Below are 22,660 nucleotides of genomic sequence, written 5' to 3' on the forward strand. Positions count from 1 at the left end.
AATGGAGTTTAGTTTTAGAATCTAGTACTGAAAGAAATGAATCTTTACCTCCATGCTGCTGTCCAACTGATTTCAATTTTAAAATAATTTTTTAATTCCTTCACTTAGAGTTATTTTTTAGAAAAAACAACTCCACTAGAGCAAAAACTCTATTTACATTGAATTGAGAAACAATGAAAACATCTTCTCATATATTTTAATCAGATGTAAGAAACAATTCTATGCAAGATATAAATCTGAATCTGTAGACTTTTTTCTGTCAAACAAATTAAATTTTCCACTCTGCTATGCCCAGAAAGATAATTAGATGAGCCACTTTGGCAGAATATTGAAATGCAAAAGTATCATGAGCTGTTACCAAAATCTCTGTTTCTTTAGATCTACATTCTCCTACTTCACAATCGTCAGCTAATTCCCTTACTGTCCAACTTAATGCCCACAGTCAATGCATAAAGCCTGACAAAATACTAAATACTATAACCTTCCTTCAAAATCTTTTCCAAAGTACTGTATACTACTAAATCTGTTGTTACCTGAATCAGTTCTTTATTATGTTCAGATAACGAACCTGCATTTGCTTTTCTCCAGTCTCGTGGTCCTACCCTCCTACTTTTGGCCCTGCAATTTCACATGTCACTTCCTTCAGATTCTAGGACAGATATTACCTGGTGCCTAATCTGAGCACAGTAAGCTCAAGTTTTGCGTCCAACTCCGTTGAGGATAATTTTCATAAATGTATGTTAATTATTATTATTATTATCAATCCTGACTTTACAGTACGATCAATATCATCATCCATATTGAAAACTGAAGCTAAGTATATATTCACATTTTAGGGTATACCTCAGTCATCTATAAACTAACCCACCCTGTACTGCTAGATGCCTTCTTTTCCTGGGTTGGGTTGTTTTTTTTCTGCTGCAAAAAATTTCCTGCTCCTTGCAGAATTGTAACTAAATGGTGCTTTGGTGGATTTCCCAGGTTTTTGTTCTTGGTATACTACCTTCAAACCTCTTTTTAAGAGGGATTTTATATTTACTGCAAGAAAACTTCAAAGTCATTTTGGAAGCTAATGTATCCACTTCATCATCAATACCTGTTTAGTGTTTCAAGAATTATAGTGTCTTCACACATAGCTATATGCAGTCACTCAGCAGCCTCTACGAAAACCATTAAGGCACTTAGAAATTGAATTGTTCACCGTAAATCATAGAGATTAGATTTAGGTATGCAATCACTGACAGGAGGAGGTCCTGTACAAGCACAGCTACATGTGGATAAATACACATTTTCCAAGCAAAGATTCTAGAATCATGACCTTGGCAAAATTCACAAAGGTTTTAAAAACCAAAAAGCTCTGATTTGTATTTGTTAATTTAGTAATTAGGTTTGTGCTGCTGTTGTAACTTCTAACAGCAGCGACTGACAAGTTTTACTTCTTGGAGCTTTTACAACAGTATGTCATTCATGAATGTTAAAAATTAAAAATGAACTCCAAAACAACAACAACAAAAAAAAGCTGAAATAAATTATGCTACACAGTAAATTTTATTACAACGGTAGATATGCTTCTTGATTTACATTACACTCTTTCTTCAGTTGCTACAGGCAGGCTATTAACAGAGGAAAGAAAATCAATTCTGAAACAGGAGCCAGTAAGCTGAAAGAACACTAGTTTCCCCTTTAAAAAAAAAAAATCCCTTGAAAATGTATATATTAAGTAGTTTTGATTATTTGTTGTGCTATATACAAATAAAATGTAAATCTTCACCATAATACATTGTTCTGTTCTGGCATACAAATTAATACAGGGTGCCAAAGACAGTTTTCCTTAGAAACAACAGTGCAGAAAAAAAAAAGAACCCAACAATATGCTACTAAAGCTTGCAGTAGGCTTGTTTAAGAATAATTAAATTCCTTCTTTCCAACACATTGGGGCATTCTACATGTACACTAACATCATGTCTAACTTCGCTGTAACAATAATTGTTCTATGCTATGGAAATATGTAAGGGATGAACTATTCTATGATCAAAAATGAATAACAAGGTTTTTTCATTAAATACAAACCTAATTTTGCCAGGCAGTGCTTTGCTGCTGAGGTTGAACCTTATAATTTAAACTGACCCTCCCAATTAAAACTCAGACACTTGTGTATCTTTCATTTACACTTTAGGGAGAAAAGGAAATAACTAGTAGAACAGTTATTATCTCCTGATATGGCTTTAAAACTGGTAGAAAATTTTGCTGCTCAGGCACAAGTTGAGATCAGACTTACAAGTCTGACAGTTATAGAGAGATATAGGTGCATGAAAGTAGCTGATCCGGAAGCAGGAACGCTATTGCTGTCCTTTGGGACAGAGTACATCAACCGGATGGCCAGGACAGCGTTTTAAGGGTATTTGCTTGTTTCATATGCTCTTGCTACTTTTCAGAATATGGGAGCAACTGATGGGAAAAAAAAAAATAAAAAGACAAAAAAAAAAAAGACATCTATTAGCAGCTTCAGTGACAAAAATCCCTTGCCATAAAATTAGTTTCCTGAGACTGAAGAACATGTTGTTACTGCTGTTATTAACATTTGCATAGCTGTCAGAAGCCCAAGCTTTATGACTGCTTACTACTTCAGGGACCACTGACCATTATTAGAGGTGCTGGCTACAGTCTGAGTTACTGCTTTTCAATAAATGTTACAGCCTTCAAATTCCATTACCAGTGGAGTCTGAATTACATCTACTCTCAAAATAAAATAAAAATGAGCAGAAACAAGTTATGGGGCTTTGCCACAAGTCCTGTTCAGAAATCTAGCCTATTTAAGACAACAGCATTTTCTCATGGAATCCTATTTAACAAGTACATAAGACACGGTACACCTAAAGGGTTGAGATCGTCAAAGACGGTCAGTCAAATATAGGGATGGTAAGTCTGGATGATAAATCATGTCCTATTACTTAGACACTTGAAACCTCTAACAACAAAGATACTTTATACAGATTTCTTCTGAAAAGATGCATAGACTACTGTTGCCTGTGAAAATCTGGAACAGCTAAGCTTACGATTCTGCATTCATCCTTACTTTCCAGTCAACTCTGCTTTACAGGAAATGGAGAAAAAGTAAAAAGTAAGAAGTAAAACTCTTCCAATAATTCAACAGGAAAATACCTAACATTTGTGTGTCAGCGTATTACTACATACTTCCGAGAAACACTCGTAGCTGCCCATGTTACACCCAATAACAGGTCTATTTGTGGAAACAGCTCTAAGCTGAAGATGTCCTATACCACCATCTTTCTAATGACCCCTTATGCAACTATGTCACATTTCTGCTTCTCCTTTGATGTCAAGGAAGAAGAGATCTTATAGCTAAATAAAATTATTTTAGCATCATGAAATTTAAATGCAACATTTTCCCTTGAGGGTTGCAGAGCTCTCTTCCTGACTGAGCACCCAGCTGTGTGCCCGTAGCCATTATGGACAGAAGAAGGGTGCTGACTAATGGGAACCTAGAGTACAATTTTATAAAGAGAACAGGACTTACCTGAAACTGAAAATTTCCTACATAGTTTCTATGACTGGCAAGTAATTCACTGCTATGCAGTGCTGAAGAATTTGTATTCTGATGTCATTAGGCTCACCAGTGACAAAAATAAAATGGATCACTGGGTCGCTGCTGGCAAAGAGTTATCACAGACCAGCACGTCTTCAGGAAATTGCTGTATGGACACAACCATCACATACCCTTTTCTCAAAGCCAGGAAATCATATTTCAAAAGTGGATATTTTGTGTTAGAATCAGTAGGGATTTATTAAGATTTAGGAAAAAAACTCCAAGCTTGCTGAATAGGTAACACGCATAATAAAAGTACTTGAGGAAGCAACTGTGAGCCATTGATCCAAATAAACAATCACTTGCTGGAATGTACAGTTTTTCCTTGTAGTTATGAAAATCTTGAAGAGAACTGAATGCAAAAATAGAGCTAATATCGGTGACTTTGAGAGAAAATGAAAATGTCTTGTATAATGAGAAGTGCTGTTCCTTCTCCTATCGAAAATGAAATGCTAAGAGCAGTAACTCCAACACCAACAGGCAAACCTTCCCAATGAAAGACACAAGTAATCTCAGCTCCAGTGCCAGCATAACAGGAGGCATAAAAGGGGAGTGGTGACATGTGTTATCAACACAACTTGAAATATCAGTTACAAGGGAAGTAAGGTCACTATTTCTGCTTCCTTAGGAACTCATTCTTTATATAACCTATTCTTGGTAAGTCACAATGAATAACGTAACTACAGCAGACGGGTACTCAGATTGTATTTGAAAATGGTAGATGTGCTGAAGTGAGTACTTTGTCCTCTACAGAAGTATTGTGTAAAAGGCATGTGCCAAATTTCATGTTGCTATCTTACTTATTCCTATGAACAGAGTACTTCTCAAGGAAGCCACGGTAATTTCTTTAGCTCTAACAGGATTAAATGAAACCTTCAACTGAGTTGATATAAAATACCACTACATTTTTAACTGACATGATCTGACCAATGCAGCGTGACTACATTAGTGGAAAGGACTATGGTGCAAATAGTTTGGTGTCTAAGACCATTTACGCATAGGCCAGCTTCTGTGACATCCAAAGCCTTGCACTAGAACACAGAACTCTATAATCACCACAGGAAGGCAAAGGTGGCTAATTCAGAAAACTAAGTTCTAGATGCTTTGAAAATTAATTCAGAGACCATCTAGAAGAGTTCCCCATTCCCAGCCAGGACTCAAATCCATCATCAGTATCTCGACTGTCCTGAAGAGTCCTTTCATCGGTATAAGAGTAACAACATTTTTGTAAGAATTATCATCCTTTAAATAGAAACTCTCTAATACAGTAATAGACTGATATCAACCACTTTTAAATATTGTGAAGGTAAAATCTGGTATGCTAAGAGATGTAGATGTAGAAGATCATAAAAATTAGAACTGTGAACCCATTTAGTATTGGCCTTGGCAACTTCAGCCTCTGGATAGGCATGAACCATGACTTCCCTCTCTTTAACCCTAGGTCCTAGGAAGGCTCATATATTTTTAACATTTCTGTTATATGCGGAATCGTAAAGTTAACATATAAAACTAAACTTCTTTTCTCTGAAAAGCTCCCTACTCAATTTAGCTTTTGAAGATCTTATCTACTGCTAGAGCATCAAACATAAGAAATCTATATGGGTAATGTGAATTTCAGATATTTCCTTGGAAAAGAACAAATCACAGCATCAAAAAGTTGAGAGCTAGATAAGAGTCTTGATGATTTAGGAAGGCAAATACAGAGGACAACATTAACATCCTGAAACAGTTTCCATAATGGGACCTTAGCATTCCTTTTCCACTGCATAAAATTGGACTGACTTCATTTCTAGATGGATGGTTTTTTTATGAAAAATTAGCAGGACAAAAAAGGAATACTCAAGCACCATCATCTCTAAGACAGAACTGTCTAGACTGATGAATTTCAATGTGCCTCGAAAATAAATACAAAAAAATCTGTGCAACTGTGGCAGATAAGGAAAAGTCTAATAAAAAAAAAAACCCACAAAAGAAGGGATGTAACCAATGATCAGGGATTCCCTTTATCAACCATTAAAACATGTTGCCATTATGGTGTTATGCTGCAGTGGAAATGGCACAGGCAGGAGCTGCAATCTGCCAACACCTGACAAAGAGTTGCACATCTTAGGAATACATCACCTTAATAACATTTGTCTTAGAATGATGATATAGGCCCCTTCTAATCTTAAAGGTGAAAGGAGCGTGTAATACATTTACAGCTTAAATTGCTTCATGGGTTTGTTTAGGAAGGCTATTTGGCCATGGAAGTTGTTCTGTCTTTAGAAAGTGGGACTGGTGAGCATAAAAAATACCCCTAATATCAAGAGTAAAAGCAAACAGTTAACCTTCAGGGTTTTTATATAAAATAGTACATGCATAAATGTTAACAAGTTGCACAAATTCATCCTTTGACACTGTGTAACACATATTTACAGTTAATATTAATGTATGATTAAGGAAAGTCTAGCTTTACTTAACACAACACAGGAATAATATTTCTCTACCAGTTTACTTAGAAGATGACTGTTTTAATCCAGGAGGCTCCTCAGCAGATGACTTTATTGTGTGTGTATATATATCTGAATGGTTTCCTGAGCAAATCACTAGCAATTATGAAATTTTATTATCATTCTAACAATTTAATTTTTAAGAATTAATTCTGTAACGGAGCTATAGCCAAAAGCTGGTCAGCCACATGAAGAGCTCCCTGATTAGCACAGGGGATAGATTTTACAAATGCAGCTATAGTAATGGTAACTATAAAAATTGCTAAAACTTCGGGGGGGGGGAACCAACCATCGTTGCATTGATTTGAGTCTGCCATTGCACAGTATCTCACTATTCCAGAAAATACTCAGTGAAATTGATTCCAGTGAAGTCAAAGAAGTATATAAATTCTAACCACGTACACTTAGTGTTAACTGAAGTTTGTAATATTGCAACACAATATAGACATTCAACCTTTAAGAAAAACAGAAGGTAAGAAAACTAATGATTAACGAAAGACTACATGCAAATATCTAGCTACATACATATTTTTGTATGCCTTCTTTTATGAATACATCTAAATGGATAAAATATATTACAAATAAACATTTATCTTCAATAATTTTAATGTCAGATTTTAAAATCTACAGTCTGAAGTCTGATTCACTACCGAAAGCAAAATTTTTATACACAGAAAATGCAGCATGCAACTAATACTATTCATATACTTTCTGTATGAGTGAAAACATGAAATTCAATGTAAAGCTAAGATGTCAACATCTTTAGAAGCACAAAACAGACATACTAACCTGTATTTTGATTGGCCAGGAGAAATTGCTGACATAGACATAGAAAGTGATGTTTGGGTTGCTGCGAAAGTTAAATTTTTCACAGGAAAAGCTATCTCTGTATTCTTTAATATTAGCCTTAGAAACAACAGGAATCTCTTCTCCAGATATTGTTCCAGCTAAAAAAAAACCATATGTAGATACATATATTTATGACAAATACTAATCATCACTAAAGGTACCAAAATAAATTTTCACAAGAAACTTGTAATTCTTGAATTACTTCTGGTGTCTTCATTCTCCAACTTTAATAACTCTTTATTATGGTTTACATGGCACAGCAGGTATATTTCATGTACATACAGAGGATTCACAGAAACTCTTACTCTGGTTTCAAAAGATTATGAATGAATCATAAAATTGATAGAAGTTACATGAATTTTAGAAGAAAGTTGTTATGGTCAGCTAAACAGATAATATGCTTTCCTATAGTAATTTACATTCCATTTCAGCAAAAACTCATAGGTTAATAAAGCTTGAAAGTGCATTTGTCTACCTGTCACATTATTGCTGTAGAGTTTTAGTTGTTCGTGAAAGCTTTAATAACATACCTACTAATAAACATGTATCATTTTTGCAAATATATGGGTGACTGTGCTAAGTTAAAATAGAGGAATAAATAGAATTTACTAACTATGTTATGTTTAAAATACTTCAGAATTACACTGATGAAGAAATTCATGAGTTTATGTAAGACAAACTCTGAGCCTTCTTTAAAAAATATTTTATTTTTATTTTAGTACGATTTCATTTTAAGCATAATGCTTCTCCTTGGATGTGTTTTCAGAAAGTCAACAGAACCAATTCAGAGAAACCATCTAAATAAAGCTTTTCTTCCTTCGTCTTAAAACAAAGAAGAGTAATGGGGTTCAAAGTTGGAGAAAAATAGATAAGCAGCTCCTTTTATCAGCATACACAGAAGAACTTTATTGTTTGATATCAATGTTAAGGTTAATAATTAAATTTTTAACTTGAACACTGAAACAAAGAAATAAAATCTCAGTCTCTGCAGTAGTTAAGGAAGCAATTTATCTTAATTAAAATCACAGCATTTCATAACACTGTCATTTTAAAAATTTAAATAGACTACAAGCTTTTCCTACCAAAGTAATTTTAATTGAATAAGAGAGAAAGTTAACATATTAATGAAGCTTTGTTCAGATTGCAAATTATCATCTGAGGTTTAAATAATATAATTAACAATGGCATAACGATAATGGCAAAAGAACACATTCAGTAAAGTTCTATTATCAAAATTAGCAACGAAGAGACAATCAGGTTAAAATAGTTTAAAGGATCATGAAATTATATGGCAAAAAGTTGTCATACCAAAATTCACCCTCACCTGTAGAACCAATAGACCATGTAATATTGAGGTTGAAGTTGTTTGATGCATTAATTGATATATCCAGATTTTTATTTGACTGGATAAAAAAAAAAAATATTGAAGTTAGCAAAATATATCAGAATGTGTTGAATATAACTCTATTGCACATAACTGAATATAGCCTTTTAATCATCCTTGGTTTTCATTTTAAACATAACTAGAAATGGTAATAATTCAGAGCCGAAGGCAATCCTCTCTTTTGTTTCAGTAAGAACGGGGTACAAGTAAGCATATAACTACACCAGTTATCTTTTCAGATTGTGATATAAATAATGAAATAATTTTCTTCATAAAACTAAAGAAAAAATACATGGAAAATGGCTACATTTTTATTACTTTCCTCATCTGCTAATAAAGATTTCTTAACTGAAAGGTATACTCTTAATTCATCTCAGGAAGATATTAAAACTTGTTATCCATGGGAACAACAATAAAATAAACCAGCTGATAATTTTTTGGAGTATTAGTTGATCTGAAGTACACCTACCATTTAGAAAGTTTTCTCAAGGAATGCACTGGAATAATTTTCAGTTTTCAAAATGATTTGAAATACCTCTAATACCTTACAGGCACTTGGCAAACCTTTAATCATGGTCAAATATAATGGAAATCTTAATCGTGACTCTCCAAAACTTGTCTAATGTTAATAACAATTCCTTACCTGTTCTGGATTTGCTATAAAGTTTATGGCAGTGTGATGGCGATCATCCTCTTGTAACAAGCTGAAGGTAAACTGGTAATCAATCAAAAGACTGTCTGTGGGCAAAATAGAATGTAAAAATAAAATACTCAAGTGTATACATATTAATAAAATGTTATGCAAGCACCTAAAAATTTACCATTCATTTTTATTTTAAAAACCATGGCGTAATCTACAAATCAGAATTATTCACATGCATTTCCCCATTTAAGTATTTGCACTATAATGTCCTGAAGCAATAAAAAAAAAAAAAATTAAGTGAAGCAGTAACAAAAAAATAAAAATAAGAAAAATAACTAAATTAAGAAACAGATTCTATAATGGAGTCAGAGCAGCTATTACACGTAACCTGAAATAGTCATTCTTTGCTAAGTAATTATTCCAAAATACAGTATCAACTACTGTTACAGTGTTATTAGTTCCCTAATTCTACTCTGAAATAATTATTCAAATATTCTGTTCAAAATGCATTTAAATATTTTAATTTTACAGTCATACACTTTACTGTGTTACATAAATGGTTTACATAGTTACATTACTATAACACATTTTAGAATTATTAGTTTTAAAGTTTCGGAGAAAAAGTTGCATCTACAGTAAAATTATACAGTATGAAGGCATGATACCCTAGTAAATTAAGACTGCCAATACTAAAGTGGCACAGTGGAATTTTGAATAGAAGTTATTTGGCTACCACACACATCCTTTCTAAATTGCCAGAATTCTAAGAGATTTTGTAAGCAGCAAGTGATATAAACTTTTCACACAAGAGAAACAAGTGGCAGTTTAGTATTGACTCAAAAAGATTGTATTTCACTCCCAAATTACATTTGTTCTACACATTTTTCTTTCAACCAGCGCAAGGAATGGAGTCTGCCAGGCAGTTGCTACTCATGCCATTTCTGTCACTGCACACTTAAGAGCACTTCCCTGGTGCCCAGCTACAGTTGGCATAGGTGCAAAACGGAGAAAGGGCCATCCTCAGATGACCCAAACCATGCTTAACCCTTCCTGCAAGGAGTATAAAACGATTGGGACAAGTCAGAAGGCATAATTTTTGAGCCAACCCATTGTGTTGCTGAAGTTGGAGGAATGAGATTAAGCCTTAGTTGGGTCATAGCACTAGGAATGACTGAAAGGAACTTTTTCTGCAGGCAGTGGTGGGTAGGGGTGGGCAGGGGTGGGCAAGGGGGGGATTTGTCAAGGTGAAGCAGCTTTCCAGCACCTCCATAATGTAAGAAAAAGACCCAGTCGCTAGGGATGACTGTCACTGCAATTCATAGAGGGTGCCATGTAGAATCCCAGCAGGCAATGTTCAGTGCAGTCAGATAGTCAAGAATCAGCAGAGCCCTCAGAGACATAAATTGTGTTAGCAGATTAATAATCAACAGTCAGTTACGAACCAGAGGTGGGTGTGGTGAATGCATCTTGAACGTTCTGTTACAGGGGCAGATATCTTCAGATCTAACAGAATACATCTTCTAACTCTTTGACAATTATGGTTCTACAGAGATTAAAAGATTCTGTTTTTTCCTCTGTCACAGAAAATAAGGAGGTGCCTTGTAAGTGTACATGACTCAGATTATTATTTTGTGCATGTTAATATATGGTTAGATGCAAGTCATCTTTGATGCTATATCCTAGTGAATAACTTTGAAGCCCTATTTTGATCCCTCTCTGAATGACATGCTACTAGTCACCAATACCACATGAGCAGTGTGTTACCAAAAAAAAAAAAGTGATCATAAAACCAAACATCAGTAAATACAAAGAGAGTGAAAGATCAAGTCAAAGCACAAAAAAGCTGTGTCAGCCCTTTGTTGGACTTAATAGTTTGGTTAATGCTGACAATCACCTTTTCTGCAGCAACACATCATCTGAAAAAATACACTCTATTGTATCCCATAGGAAGCCTGACATAGGAGAAAAAAAAGTTTACTGGTCAATGAAGCATGAATACAGCCCACTGTATTGTCTTAAATAGTTAAAGAACATGGTTTGGGTGGTGTTTTGTTTTTGGTTTTTTTTTTTTTCTTTTTACACTGAGCGTGGAAAGAAAATTAGAAAATAAAAGAGTTACATGAAAGGAATTACCATGACCTTCAAAGCTGAAAAGTCCACTTTCTCTATTATTAGCCACCACACTTCCATTATTCAAATAAGAATAAGTTGACCTAGAAGTCTTAGATAATGAGTTTTGATCAGGTATTTGCAAGCTTATGAAGGCAAAAGATGAATAAATATTAAAAGATCCCATTTATTTATTAATACTACTCTACACTTGTATAGCTATGAAATCTAATTAAGAAAGTCTCATTGACTCTGTTAGTAACAGTGTGCCATATCTACATATTTAACAGTAAGATTACCAGTGCAGCAGAACATATTTAAAGGTAGCAGGACAGCAAAAGATGGCAAGTAGAGATTGACCCATGTTAAAGGGATTAATAAACTCTTTAATCATCATGAGTAGCAAGGCCAAAAGGCTAGGAATAATGTACAGATATGCTAAATCTCCTGATCTGGTCAACTTGGCGTCCCATGAAATATAATGACTGCTTTGCATGAATCGTTGTAAATGTATGGTCAATAAGCACCACAGCATGCACTCCTACAGAAATTCTGGCTACTGCAAAGGCTACAAGATGCAAGAAGCAGTGTAGACAGGCCTTCTGGACAAGATAATGTTGATTTGCTCACAATATAGAGAAAATTACCATTTAAAAATGCCATACTCTTCTAATAAACCCAGATTGTGCCCTCTCAGAGATGCAGAGTATCAGCCAAAGACCAGCAGTGATATATACTTAAGATCTCATCATAAGGCAAAATTGAGAAAAGACACAGGACTCTTGTCTCCCAATCATATATGAACAAACAGCTTTCTGTACACAGTTTAAAAAAATTTCAGTCATTTACTCTTAAAACAGTATGACTACTTTTTTTCTGTGCTTTGTTGTTGGTTCGTTTGTTTGCTTTTTAATTTATGTTTTACTTGCTAAAAGCCAAGAAAATAGGAACTTGTTTTTCCAGGAATGCAGGAAAAGTCCTTACATTGACAAAAGATGTTAAACAATACAGATCCTCATAACTTTACCATCTGTAACAAATCAGAAAAATACTGCCACTTCTTTGTTTACTGCATTTTTACCTACAATACAGTTGAAACTAAATCATGAAAACCAGCACACAGTTGGTTACGTATGGCACCTTTTACACTCAAGATATCCCAAAGTATTTTATGGAGTTATTAATTAGTAATCACTCCATTAATAGTATCAAAGATAGTTATATATCCCACACAGTAGCCATTATCTCCTCTGTAGTATTCAAAGAGCCTTGAAGAACACAGCTTGTGTTATTCAAGAAGAGTTCCGAGAGCCGACACATGGAACTCGCCCTGGGATTCTTCAAAGGTGCCAAAGGACCTTCATCTTATGCCAAGCCAGCCCTACAAAATGGGAAGAGATCTTCACCAAACTATTCAGAAGGAGCACGTTTCTTAGCACTACTGGACACAAATTATGAAGTTTTGATTCCAGAGAGACCTGCAGTAGAGAGGGACAAATCATTAAACCTATCTTGGCCACAGAGTGGATGCTGCAAAGCAGAAATACGTACCTCTTCTAGACCATTCTAATTCAGGGAAGATACCTAAAGGGCATATGACTTGAATGATGCCGAGAGCACCGCCTAATGCAGTTATATGATCCAACAGTGCAAATGAAGTCATAGAATCATAGAATCATAGAATCGTTTAGGTTGGAAACCTAAACAGACCTTTAAGATCATTCAGTCCAACCATTAACCTACACTACCAAGTCTACTCTAAGCCAATCAAGGGTAGACTAGACTAAAATCAAGGGTAGACTAGACTAAAAGGTGGGTGCAAATGAAAAAGCTGACGCTGAGCAAACACTCTTTCCCTTCTTTCTGAGGACTGCAAAAGTATGCAGAAGAAGTTTCACAGCTTGGAGGAAGGTTTATTTTCATAGTGAGGATACTTCTGGTTGGCTAAAACTTTGAGAAAGATTTGCCTGGACCTATTCTTAAATCAAACATCCCAAATCTCTGGAAGGCTTTAAAGCTAGATTTTATTAGAATAGAAATTAGTAGAACTAATATAAGATTCAAAGTGAAAGTAGAAAGTAAAAGGGATTGTAAAGAAGTCTCTCCTCAATCTACTGTATCCTGCGGCTGTCTGTCTCACTCCCTTCCTCCCTCTTCATCTGTTTCAACCTATACCATAGGAGAGACTTCCCCCACGTGTATTCAGCACCTCTCAGGGAAAATACCACCTCCCTCTCCTTCAGAAGGCTTTACCTTCTACAGACTGCAGCAGGCAGAACAGCTTTCCTTCCCGCTGCCAAGCCCCATCCTGAACATAACCCTAAAACATAATCTATGCCAATAGATCATAAGCGCACATAAACAAACTAAGCAGTTACACGGGACATCATACTATTTCCCAATTCATAGTGCCATTCAGCCTAGACAGCTTAGCCTGGAAATAAATACAAAATTTAAAGTAAAATTTAGTTGTAAGAGTACAAGCTGTTCTGAATAGTTAAATGTATAAATAGCCAAATGTATAACAGCTAAATGCAGAAATAGCTATTGAAAGTACATTCAGTATATCCTATTGATATATATTGTTGTGTATAGTTACAATCAGGAATTTAGAGAAGCCTGAGATTTTACTCCATGTATTTTTGTTTCTACTTTAAACCTTTAAGAAGCCACCATACGTATTTTTATCTTTTACATAAACATGAGACTTTTCATAAGTGCTTCTGTTTATAAAGACACACACAGAACACATTGCTCCAATTAGGAAATAAATTTGGATCACATATAAACAAAAATTTTAAAAATCTTACTGCATTTAAATTGTAGCATAGGATGACAATGAAAGCACAAAGATAACAAATACTAAACATAATCATCAAACTGCCATATGACCAACACCTGATAAAAGCAATCTTATCATTTTCATCTGGCTGACCTATATAAACAAGATTTCAAAACTGTTTTCATAATCTGGTGAACTCTGAAAATAAAATAAACAAATTCAAACAGTAACACTTCCATAAGAGGTAGCAGTCTCTTGGAGGTCACAGTAGCCCGTGGTTCATTTTGGTGACTGTCATTTTTCTGTAAGAACTAAAAAGATCTAGAATATGAATCCCACCTTTTTTCAAAACACATTTCCTCAATCTACATTTAATTCTCAACACATTTTGAAATCACAAAGTGTCAATTAGCTATAATGATTTTCCGAAGAGACTAGGCAGTTAACTATCTTGAGCACTGCACAGACTCTTCTCTTAACTATGGAAAAAATGTTAATGACATTACAGAATGACTGTTACATTCTTTTATATTTAAAGAAGTTAACTGAAAAAGAATTTACCTGAAACACACCACTTTTTTAACAATTACTTGCTTGTCTACATATCCCCGATCTTTTCGAAATATGCAGAAGACAGTTTCATCTTACTTTTGGATTGTTTCAGTAAAATCTTAATTTCCAGCATTTCTTTTTTTTTTTTTTATACCATCGATATCCTCCATGTTTACATTTTTGTACTTAATATGTTCGAAATAAATATTTTTTTTAAAAAAATGATGTTCAGAGTTTCCCTACACCAATGGGCAAGGGAAAGAGACAGAACCATTATCACATTACAATAGCAATAATCCCTTCCTACTTCATGCTAGTACAAATGATTGTAAAATGTCTAGTGTGTTGTTGGCTCAGATATGCAGCCTAGACCTTCAACTCAAATCTGATATAAGATCCAGGTGACTCAAGTGGCAGGCAGACAGAATTTAAACAGCCACACACTATAGTATAATCTATAAAATCCCTGAACTTTTATGTCTAAAGTTTCACAGGAAAAGTTCTTGAGGACACAGAAAGCTCCTACCCAAACTCAGAGCCCACACACAGTATTTGGAATCCACGAGCTGGGTATTTTTGAGCCAAAGCTTCTCCAGGAGTCAGCTTGGTGCATCCTAAGCACAGCTACTACAGAGTTCAGTGCAAACATCAGCTGCCACGTCACTGCAGCGTGGCCTCCTCTTCAGAGCTTTCACCAGCAAAACATGTTGTAGGCTGCCTTCTTTTTGATAGTACTAAACTCAACTCCTCCTTTTTTGCCTAGAAGGGTGCATGCCCCATCACCTTAGTGCAGGCAAGAGAAGGGGCAGAAGGATTCACACCAGCGGGTAAAAAAGATTCAATTTGCACACAGACAGAAACCAGCAGAAGTCAAATGACCCAGGCACTCAGCAGGGAGAGGGGAGTCCTACAGTCTCATTTCTGTTCCCAGGCATGTTGCTTCATTTTGTATTAAAAATCATTGAATAAAGTCGAAAAAGAACATTGGGAGATAAGACCACAATACCATCCTGACATCATCAATGGTCAAATGTAACAAGGACTTATGGTTATTGAGTCTTTTCACATCTCTATTCTGATTTTTTCAAAACCTTTCACTGCTTTCACAGTCAAAAGGAGTCATTAAAATCAATTCAAAATGTCAGTAATGAGTGCATGTGAGAACACAACAATAATTAGGCGAAGCAAGCCATTTAATTAAATGAGGAAAATAAATTTCAAAGCAATCGTTTAATCCTAGTATTGCTGTTAATTTTCAAGAAACTGTTCTCTTTCTTTAATGAAGGCCCCTGACTTTTAATATGGTGAATATAGCTTAATATGGGAGTTTTATACTCACATCCAACAAGGAACAGACCTATTCCCGTACTCAAACTTTTGTATTAAAAGAAAACTTCGTGTTTTCTAAAATGCCAGAATGTTCTCAAAAGAACAAAGGCCAGACAGAAGTCTTGATTTGAAATTCTACTCCAGTATTTCTGAGTGCCACTACAACTCTCTAAGAATATATAATTAAATTGGTAATTATTTAAAAAAATATATAAAAAATGGATATATTTAGTATAAATTAGTGATAAAGCTATATACAAAAAGGTATGTTAAAGAGGAATAGTAAGACTGTAAAATGAACCACTACAATCAAGGGTGCCTGTGAATTATTTTTGGGTGAGTGCTCACTTAATGGGCAGCTATTCAACATTTTGTTCTACGTTCCGTACTCAGTGTTGGGCCCGTGCCTCATTTACTACATAATACACAAACCCTTTTCTAAAGACGAAATTAATTTCTAATGTGGCTTTCTATAGTATTCATCACTATCATTTTCTAAGTTCTTCAGAAAAGCTAATGAATCTGTTACAACATTACTGTGAGATTGAGCAGGCTTTATTAGTCCCATTTTATAGGACAGGAAATGAAACAAAGAGATCAAGGACAAAAATATCCATTAATCATGAGTAGCCAATCTGAAATACCTAGAGTTTGATTTTTCGTAATATTTTGAATTATGTAACACTACATGTGATCATTCTTATTTTGCAGCTCCTTCCATCATTCATTATAATTCTTTCCACTTTTACAACAAAATAGGAAAGGAGCATACATTCATCTTCCTATTACATGATCACTGATTCATCTCCCACAAACAAATTCATTCCATACATTGCAGAGGGAAAGCTCCTTGGGAAATAGTATGTACCTGGGTTATTAAAAATTGTACAATCATGCCCTAAGAAAGAAACAAATCAAAACCGATTGTGCCAGCAGCCTTAATTTCTCCACTTTCCTGGCACCCACTGCCTAAATAGCATATTTCAATAAAGGGGTTTTCTTAAGTAATTTTAAGGTTCAGGCTGGAGCAACAAAAAGATGGAAAGCTTCTTCATTTACTGAATAAATGGCTGGCCTTATGTACAACCATGTACATATTAATAAAAACTTTTAAGACTACAGTTAAGAAATTATATTTCAACCATTCACTTCCACCAGTAACATTATTTCACTATCTTCATTACACTAAAAGGCAAACAGACAATTACGTGCCTGAGTTGGTACATTTTCATCATAACTCTGTATTACTGAACTACAATAACTAATTTTAGGAATAGAAACCTCATAAAATAGTGCTGTTCTATTTTTACTTCTTGAAATAACTTTTAAAGTTAGAGTAGGAACCTCCCTCACAATTGCAACATCAGACCCATCACAGTCAGTCTTCCCACATTTTTCTATTTAGGGAACTCTGTATTCATGCCAATTATAAAATTTATACTCTCACCTCTTCATTGCACAGGCAGTTTGTCTCTCTCCTCCTCTTTCTAGCGATTGTTCTCTATTTCCAGTAAGAGTTTGTTGAGAACAGTCCTATTCATATTCCTCTCTATCAGCAAAAATGTCGCTTTTGAAACCAAGTTCCATTATCGAATGCTATAAATCATATTCATTTGTGACCAAAATAAATTCTGCTTGCATTATACCAAAGTTAGGGGGTTACCACCAGACCTATTTTCAGTCAGGATAATTATTTTGAACTTTCAGTGCAGCTGCCTGATTCATTCCTCTGTCGTCTGTATCTAACAGTCATCCACTGCCTCATTTTCATTGCTATATTGAATTAAGTTGGTGTCCGACACTACTTGCCCATTGTAACAAAACAAGAAGTCATTTACTGTGAAGTCTTTACTATAAACTAGCAAAATTTGCATTTTTGCTGAATGTAATGGAGCGGAATGAACTTCAAAATACTCCAGCACTTACTATTTATATGCCTTTTTCCATGTAAAGAAAGAGCATGTGAGAATAAATTTCACAGAAGTTCAAAGTTTTTAAAAAACATACAGTAATAACAATTCATTGTTTCTTTTGGTGTACTTCAAAAAAATGTACTCAGCTAAAAAGCGCACAAAAAGACATATGGATTAATTTTGATCCTGAGGGCCAGATACAGGAAAATCTGACCTGTGTTAAAATTTTATTCAGCTAAACATTACTAATACTCTAGGCTTGCTCTGTATTGACTAAAACTTTCTGAAGATGACTTTCTAAACCAGATATGCACAGAGGTCGGATGAGTAACTCTTGGTTCTCTCTATTGTCTATAGCAAGACCTAGAAGGTTAATTAAGGCGGGACTTAAAAGTTTTAAAAATCTAGTTAGGTGAGATGCATCTCACTGCAACTGTCATAGAAGTAAATATGTAGGTATGTAAATGTTATGGTAAGCAAGAGAAGACTTGTTGCTGAGATCTAAAAACTGAGGAACATATATAATTACCTAGGTTCTTTTAAGAATACAGTCTAAAGATGATGATCCTAAAGTTTTTAAACCATAGACCACAGCCAGATCTCATTTTTTTCATAGATTCTTCACCAAGTGTAAACCAATGAACTACAGAATTATGAACAAAACATTAGTAAAAGAAGCAACAACAAAGGAAAGTGAGTGCATCAATTGGTAGCTATTTAAACATCAATTTTTTTTTAAAAAAAGGTCTAGATTTCTCCGGTGATGGAGCATTTCAAAGCTCATGGCACAGGCATTATGACTAGTCAAAAATATAAGTGTTATTACTTGACAGTAAGGACTGCTCAGTGAATGAACTTTTGTTTTGTCAAATGGACAGGCTTAATATCTTAATTCTTGTAATTTTCTTGAAGTGTTAGAAAAGTGAGAGAAAAGTACAAACAAAACCAAGAAAAAAAAAAAGTATCTCATGAAAATATTATGGAAGAAATTCAAATTTATCTCTACAGGAAATGTTCTTCATAATTATCTAGATGCTTCATCTGCTTTACAACTCTTGTATTAATATTACACTCTAACATGCAACATCATTTTGCAATATACTAGCATCAATACTCTCTAACCTTATTTTAATTTTTTTCTTTCGTTATATAGTCTATACACATTGAAGAGATCTCCGATTTGCGTGTTCTGACAACTGAAATGGCACATCTAAGAAACAGTAACATTAATTTATTGTTTGAGTTCATATGTTATTGCCAAAGAGGGATATTTCTTGTCATACAGTTAATGAGATCAGTCAAATTTTAATGTTATTTTAAAGCTTGCTCCTATAATGTTCACTTTATTGTATAATCCCTACAAATAAGGTACTTCTTTCGGAAATAGAGAAACTGATTTTTATTTCTAAAATGGATCAAAGACCATAAAATTACACTAGACATGGCAAAAATATAAATACTATTTTAAAATTTGTTTACGCTTTCATACAACTATATGTTCAAGTTTTCATATAAATTCAGAATATTCAGAAGTTATTCACGCAATAACTTTTATGTGGATTATTAACACAATTTTTGTCCTGGTTCTTGAATAATTGAACACAGATCTCAGCAATTAAACAAGCAACCTCTGGTTGATCAGGTCTTAGAAGACGACAGAACATGCACTTCATAAATTGGCTATAAATATATACAGATAAGTAGGTGCCCCTGTAATATCTCAACATTTTCAAAATTCTCTTCCTTCCTTTTTCTCATTATTTAGTTGAACTTTTCTTAAGAAACCTTAAATCTACAGTGCAAATGTCATATTTTACCCCACATTGCTTGACTCCACGTGATTTGTACAAAATACACAATGTAAATTGAAGTAGAGATGTTTCAACCTTTCTGATATTCTTTGCTGTTTCTCAAACAATTTTAACATGTTAGTTCTGAGAACTAAAATCTCTTACAGCAAATAAATCCAGAGCACTTTCAGCAAAACTGCACTTCATACTGGACAGAAATGATGCATGTTGTACACCTCACTGTGCAGTCTCCTCTATTTTAAAGCCATGAATTGCAACAGATACTTGTATTGAAAAAATAGGATATGCTAAATCACCATACTTGCACAATGGACAGTAGAACACTTTTGCATTACAACTTTGAAAAGAAGATGTAACACAAGCACCTTTTCATTTAAAATACCATCAGGTGTATTTAAAGTAAAATCTGTTGATTTAAATAATAACATTCTCACTGCTTTTTGCTCATGCTAAGAATTGAGTGCCAATTCAGCAAAATACGTTGCTGGAGTATTAAAATTCCAAACATTTACAAATGAGATTACATATCTGTAATATTGCCTAATCCAGACTACACAGCCTTTAAAACATATAGGAGGAAATATCTCAACCCTTAGCAGACAGTTAAGTACAGAGTGACAAACTTGAGAAAAAATAAGCCCAGATTCTTTTCCCCACTTCCTACAAGTTTAGCTTGTAGGGCTGGCAGTTAAGCACATAAAATAATAAACTGTTTGGTTAAACTAAGCAAATGGAAATAACAGAGGAAGGAAAAATGGAGCCCAAAGGGCTGTTTTTCTCAACCTCAAAGCAGTCACCCACTCTTCAGAAGGGATTTATTCTTTGCCTGAGAGAGGGAACATTGGCCACCATGCCAGGGCTCACTGACTCCTTAAAGTGACTTGGAATACTCAATTTCCACCTCAAACAGCTGCCAGAGATTAAAAGAAATATTCTATTTTCCTAGCACTATTTTTTCTATAAACCAAGAACTAGATTCAGCTGTGCTTTCATTAATTCATTACTTTTTTGGCCATGGAAAGAAACTACTGCTAACTGAAGTGCACAAACAATAAACCTCTTCCTCATTTATTGGTTTTTTTCAGATGATTAGATTAATACAGAACAATTGATAGATATCACTACTTTTTGACAGATATCGGACACAAACTTTTTGACACCACTTTTCTAGGAACTGGATTATCATGTAAAAGGGAACAGCAAACTGTAGCGAATGATGACAGTCTATTTGTTCTTAGTATTTGAACAACACTGATTGTTCATATGATCTATACCTGACCTTCATACACCATATATTGTGGTAGGCAATCCTTGACAATGAACATGAAGACAGTGACTTATTTGCATGATGCAGTCATACACTGTCTTCCCCAGATTAATTTCATTTTTCTCTTTCCACCATTTAGTCTACTGTTCATTCTAATAAAGAACTCCCTTCATCTTTGCTTTCATTAGCCATTCTTAGTGCCATGAAAGGCTCTAACACTTTAAAATCTGTCTAGCCGTATTTTCAAAAACCTGTACTACCTGTTTCTACTCAACAGGAGTAGAATTCTAAAATTCTCATTTCATTGACAAGAAAAATGTGAGATTTTTGCCCTTTTAAGATCTTTCTGCCCACATTTCGCATAGCTTGTCATTTTTCCAAAATGATTCTGATGGCCGTGACATTTCCTTAAGGGGGTAACACAGTAAAGCTTATTTATTTACTCATAACATAAAAGGACAAATCAAATACATATATATTACTTCTCTACCAGTGTATCTTCATACTCCTTGACAGATACATTTTTCAACTTTCCCTTAATGTCTTGTTTGCTATTGTATCTATTTTGCTAATGTATACTGCTGCTTCTTGACCTCACACAGTTTGCTCTTCCACTTCACGTCAGCATTACCCTTTATATCAAGTGACCAGCAAATTACACTTTGCTGTTAATGGGTTATATTTTTGAAATGTTTTAAAACAATATTCACAATTCAAGCTAAAAAAAGTGACAATAAATTAATATCAAGGACTCATAGGCTACTTGACCATACGCTAAAATTGAGCTGAGTTAGCCCATCAGAAACTTGAACTTGACAACGTCAACAATGAACCTAATATAAGATTTCTTAGAGTTTATATAATACAAGGTTTTGTCATCATCTTGAAATGGAAATGACCCTCAATTTATTTAAATGATCCTACAGAGCCCCTCACTCAAATACCATGGAAGGGCTTCACAACACTAATTCTAAAGCTGAAAACATTAATGACCACTCTCTTGACTTTTACAAATACGTGTGCAAAGATTAGTTGGTTCAGGCCCCAAGACACCCAAATAGCGCACCTCACAATAACTAGACAGTTGCATTAGGTTTTCAGCCTGCAATAACAGAAGAGGCTAAACTATCCTCAAGTGCTTCATATTTGCCAGTGGAGAAAAGTAACCTAGCTGACGTGGAACAATGCACCAGTTTGTCCAAGAACTCCCAAAGCAACCAACGCAAATTCTCCCATAAACCATAAGCCATTTACTTATTGAAGTCAGGGGTTTTTTTCTGTTTCAGTTGGTTCAAGATTTCACTACAGATCTTTCCTTGAAGTCCCACTGATCAAGAATTCTCTCTTTTCCCTGGGAAGTCAACATGGGAAGCAATGCAACTGTAAAACCACCACAAAGGTTTTCCCTTCACTGTCAGAAAGTAAAGTAAAGGGACACTGATGGATCCTTTCCTATTCCGTTTGCTTCTTACACCTCCAGTCTTGGAGAGCTCTAAGGCCTCCCAGTTGTTTGAGGAGTGACAGCTCCTGTCTTTGTGGACACGTTAGAGAAACAAACACATACACAGCACACTGTATACACAGCACAAGGATTCAGAAAGTATTCATCCCTATGAACCCCAGCTCAACATATAGACAAAATAAAATATTGTATATATGTAGATATTTGCAGTTTCCTCCTCATTTAAAAAACTGCTTCCCATATGGGCTAGAGTCTGCTACAAAGCAAAGAATTTCTTCTGAATGAGTTCTCCAAGCCATTGAGTCTCTCACTCTTTCCTCATCAAGCTTTTCAAAACTTGTAGTTCTATAAATCATCCTCATTTATCCAATTTTAAATTTTATACTAATAGGTATTTTACTGTAATGCTACATATTATATTTGCAAGATAAATAATAATATAAAAAATAACTATGGGACCCGT

At 34.6% G+C, this 22,660-nt stretch overlaps 1 protein-coding gene across 1 annotated transcript in view; it reads right to left on the reverse strand.

Annotated features, from left to right (window-relative positions):
- Positions 1 to 22,660, reverse strand: part of ATRNL1 (attractin like 1) — a 543,282-nt gene that overhangs the window by 305,934 nt on the left and 214,688 nt on the right. The window contains exons 22-24 of the mRNA XM_075717535.1: positions 8,973 to 9,067; positions 8,270 to 8,348; positions 6,886 to 7,043 (exon numbers count right to left, since the gene is read on the reverse strand). Of these exons, the coding sequence (XP_075573650.1) occupies positions 6,886 to 7,043; positions 8,270 to 8,348; positions 8,973 to 9,067 (332 nt within the window). The remainder of the gene's footprint in view (positions 1 to 6,885; positions 7,044 to 8,269; positions 8,349 to 8,972; positions 9,068 to 22,660) is intronic.

The sequence above is a fragment of the Pelecanus crispus genome, chromosome 10 (assembly GCF_030463565.1).
Source record: "Pelecanus crispus isolate bPelCri1 chromosome 10, bPelCri1.pri, whole genome shotgun sequence".
Taxonomy (NCBI): Eukaryota; Metazoa; Chordata; class Aves; order Pelecaniformes; family Pelecanidae; genus Pelecanus; species Pelecanus crispus.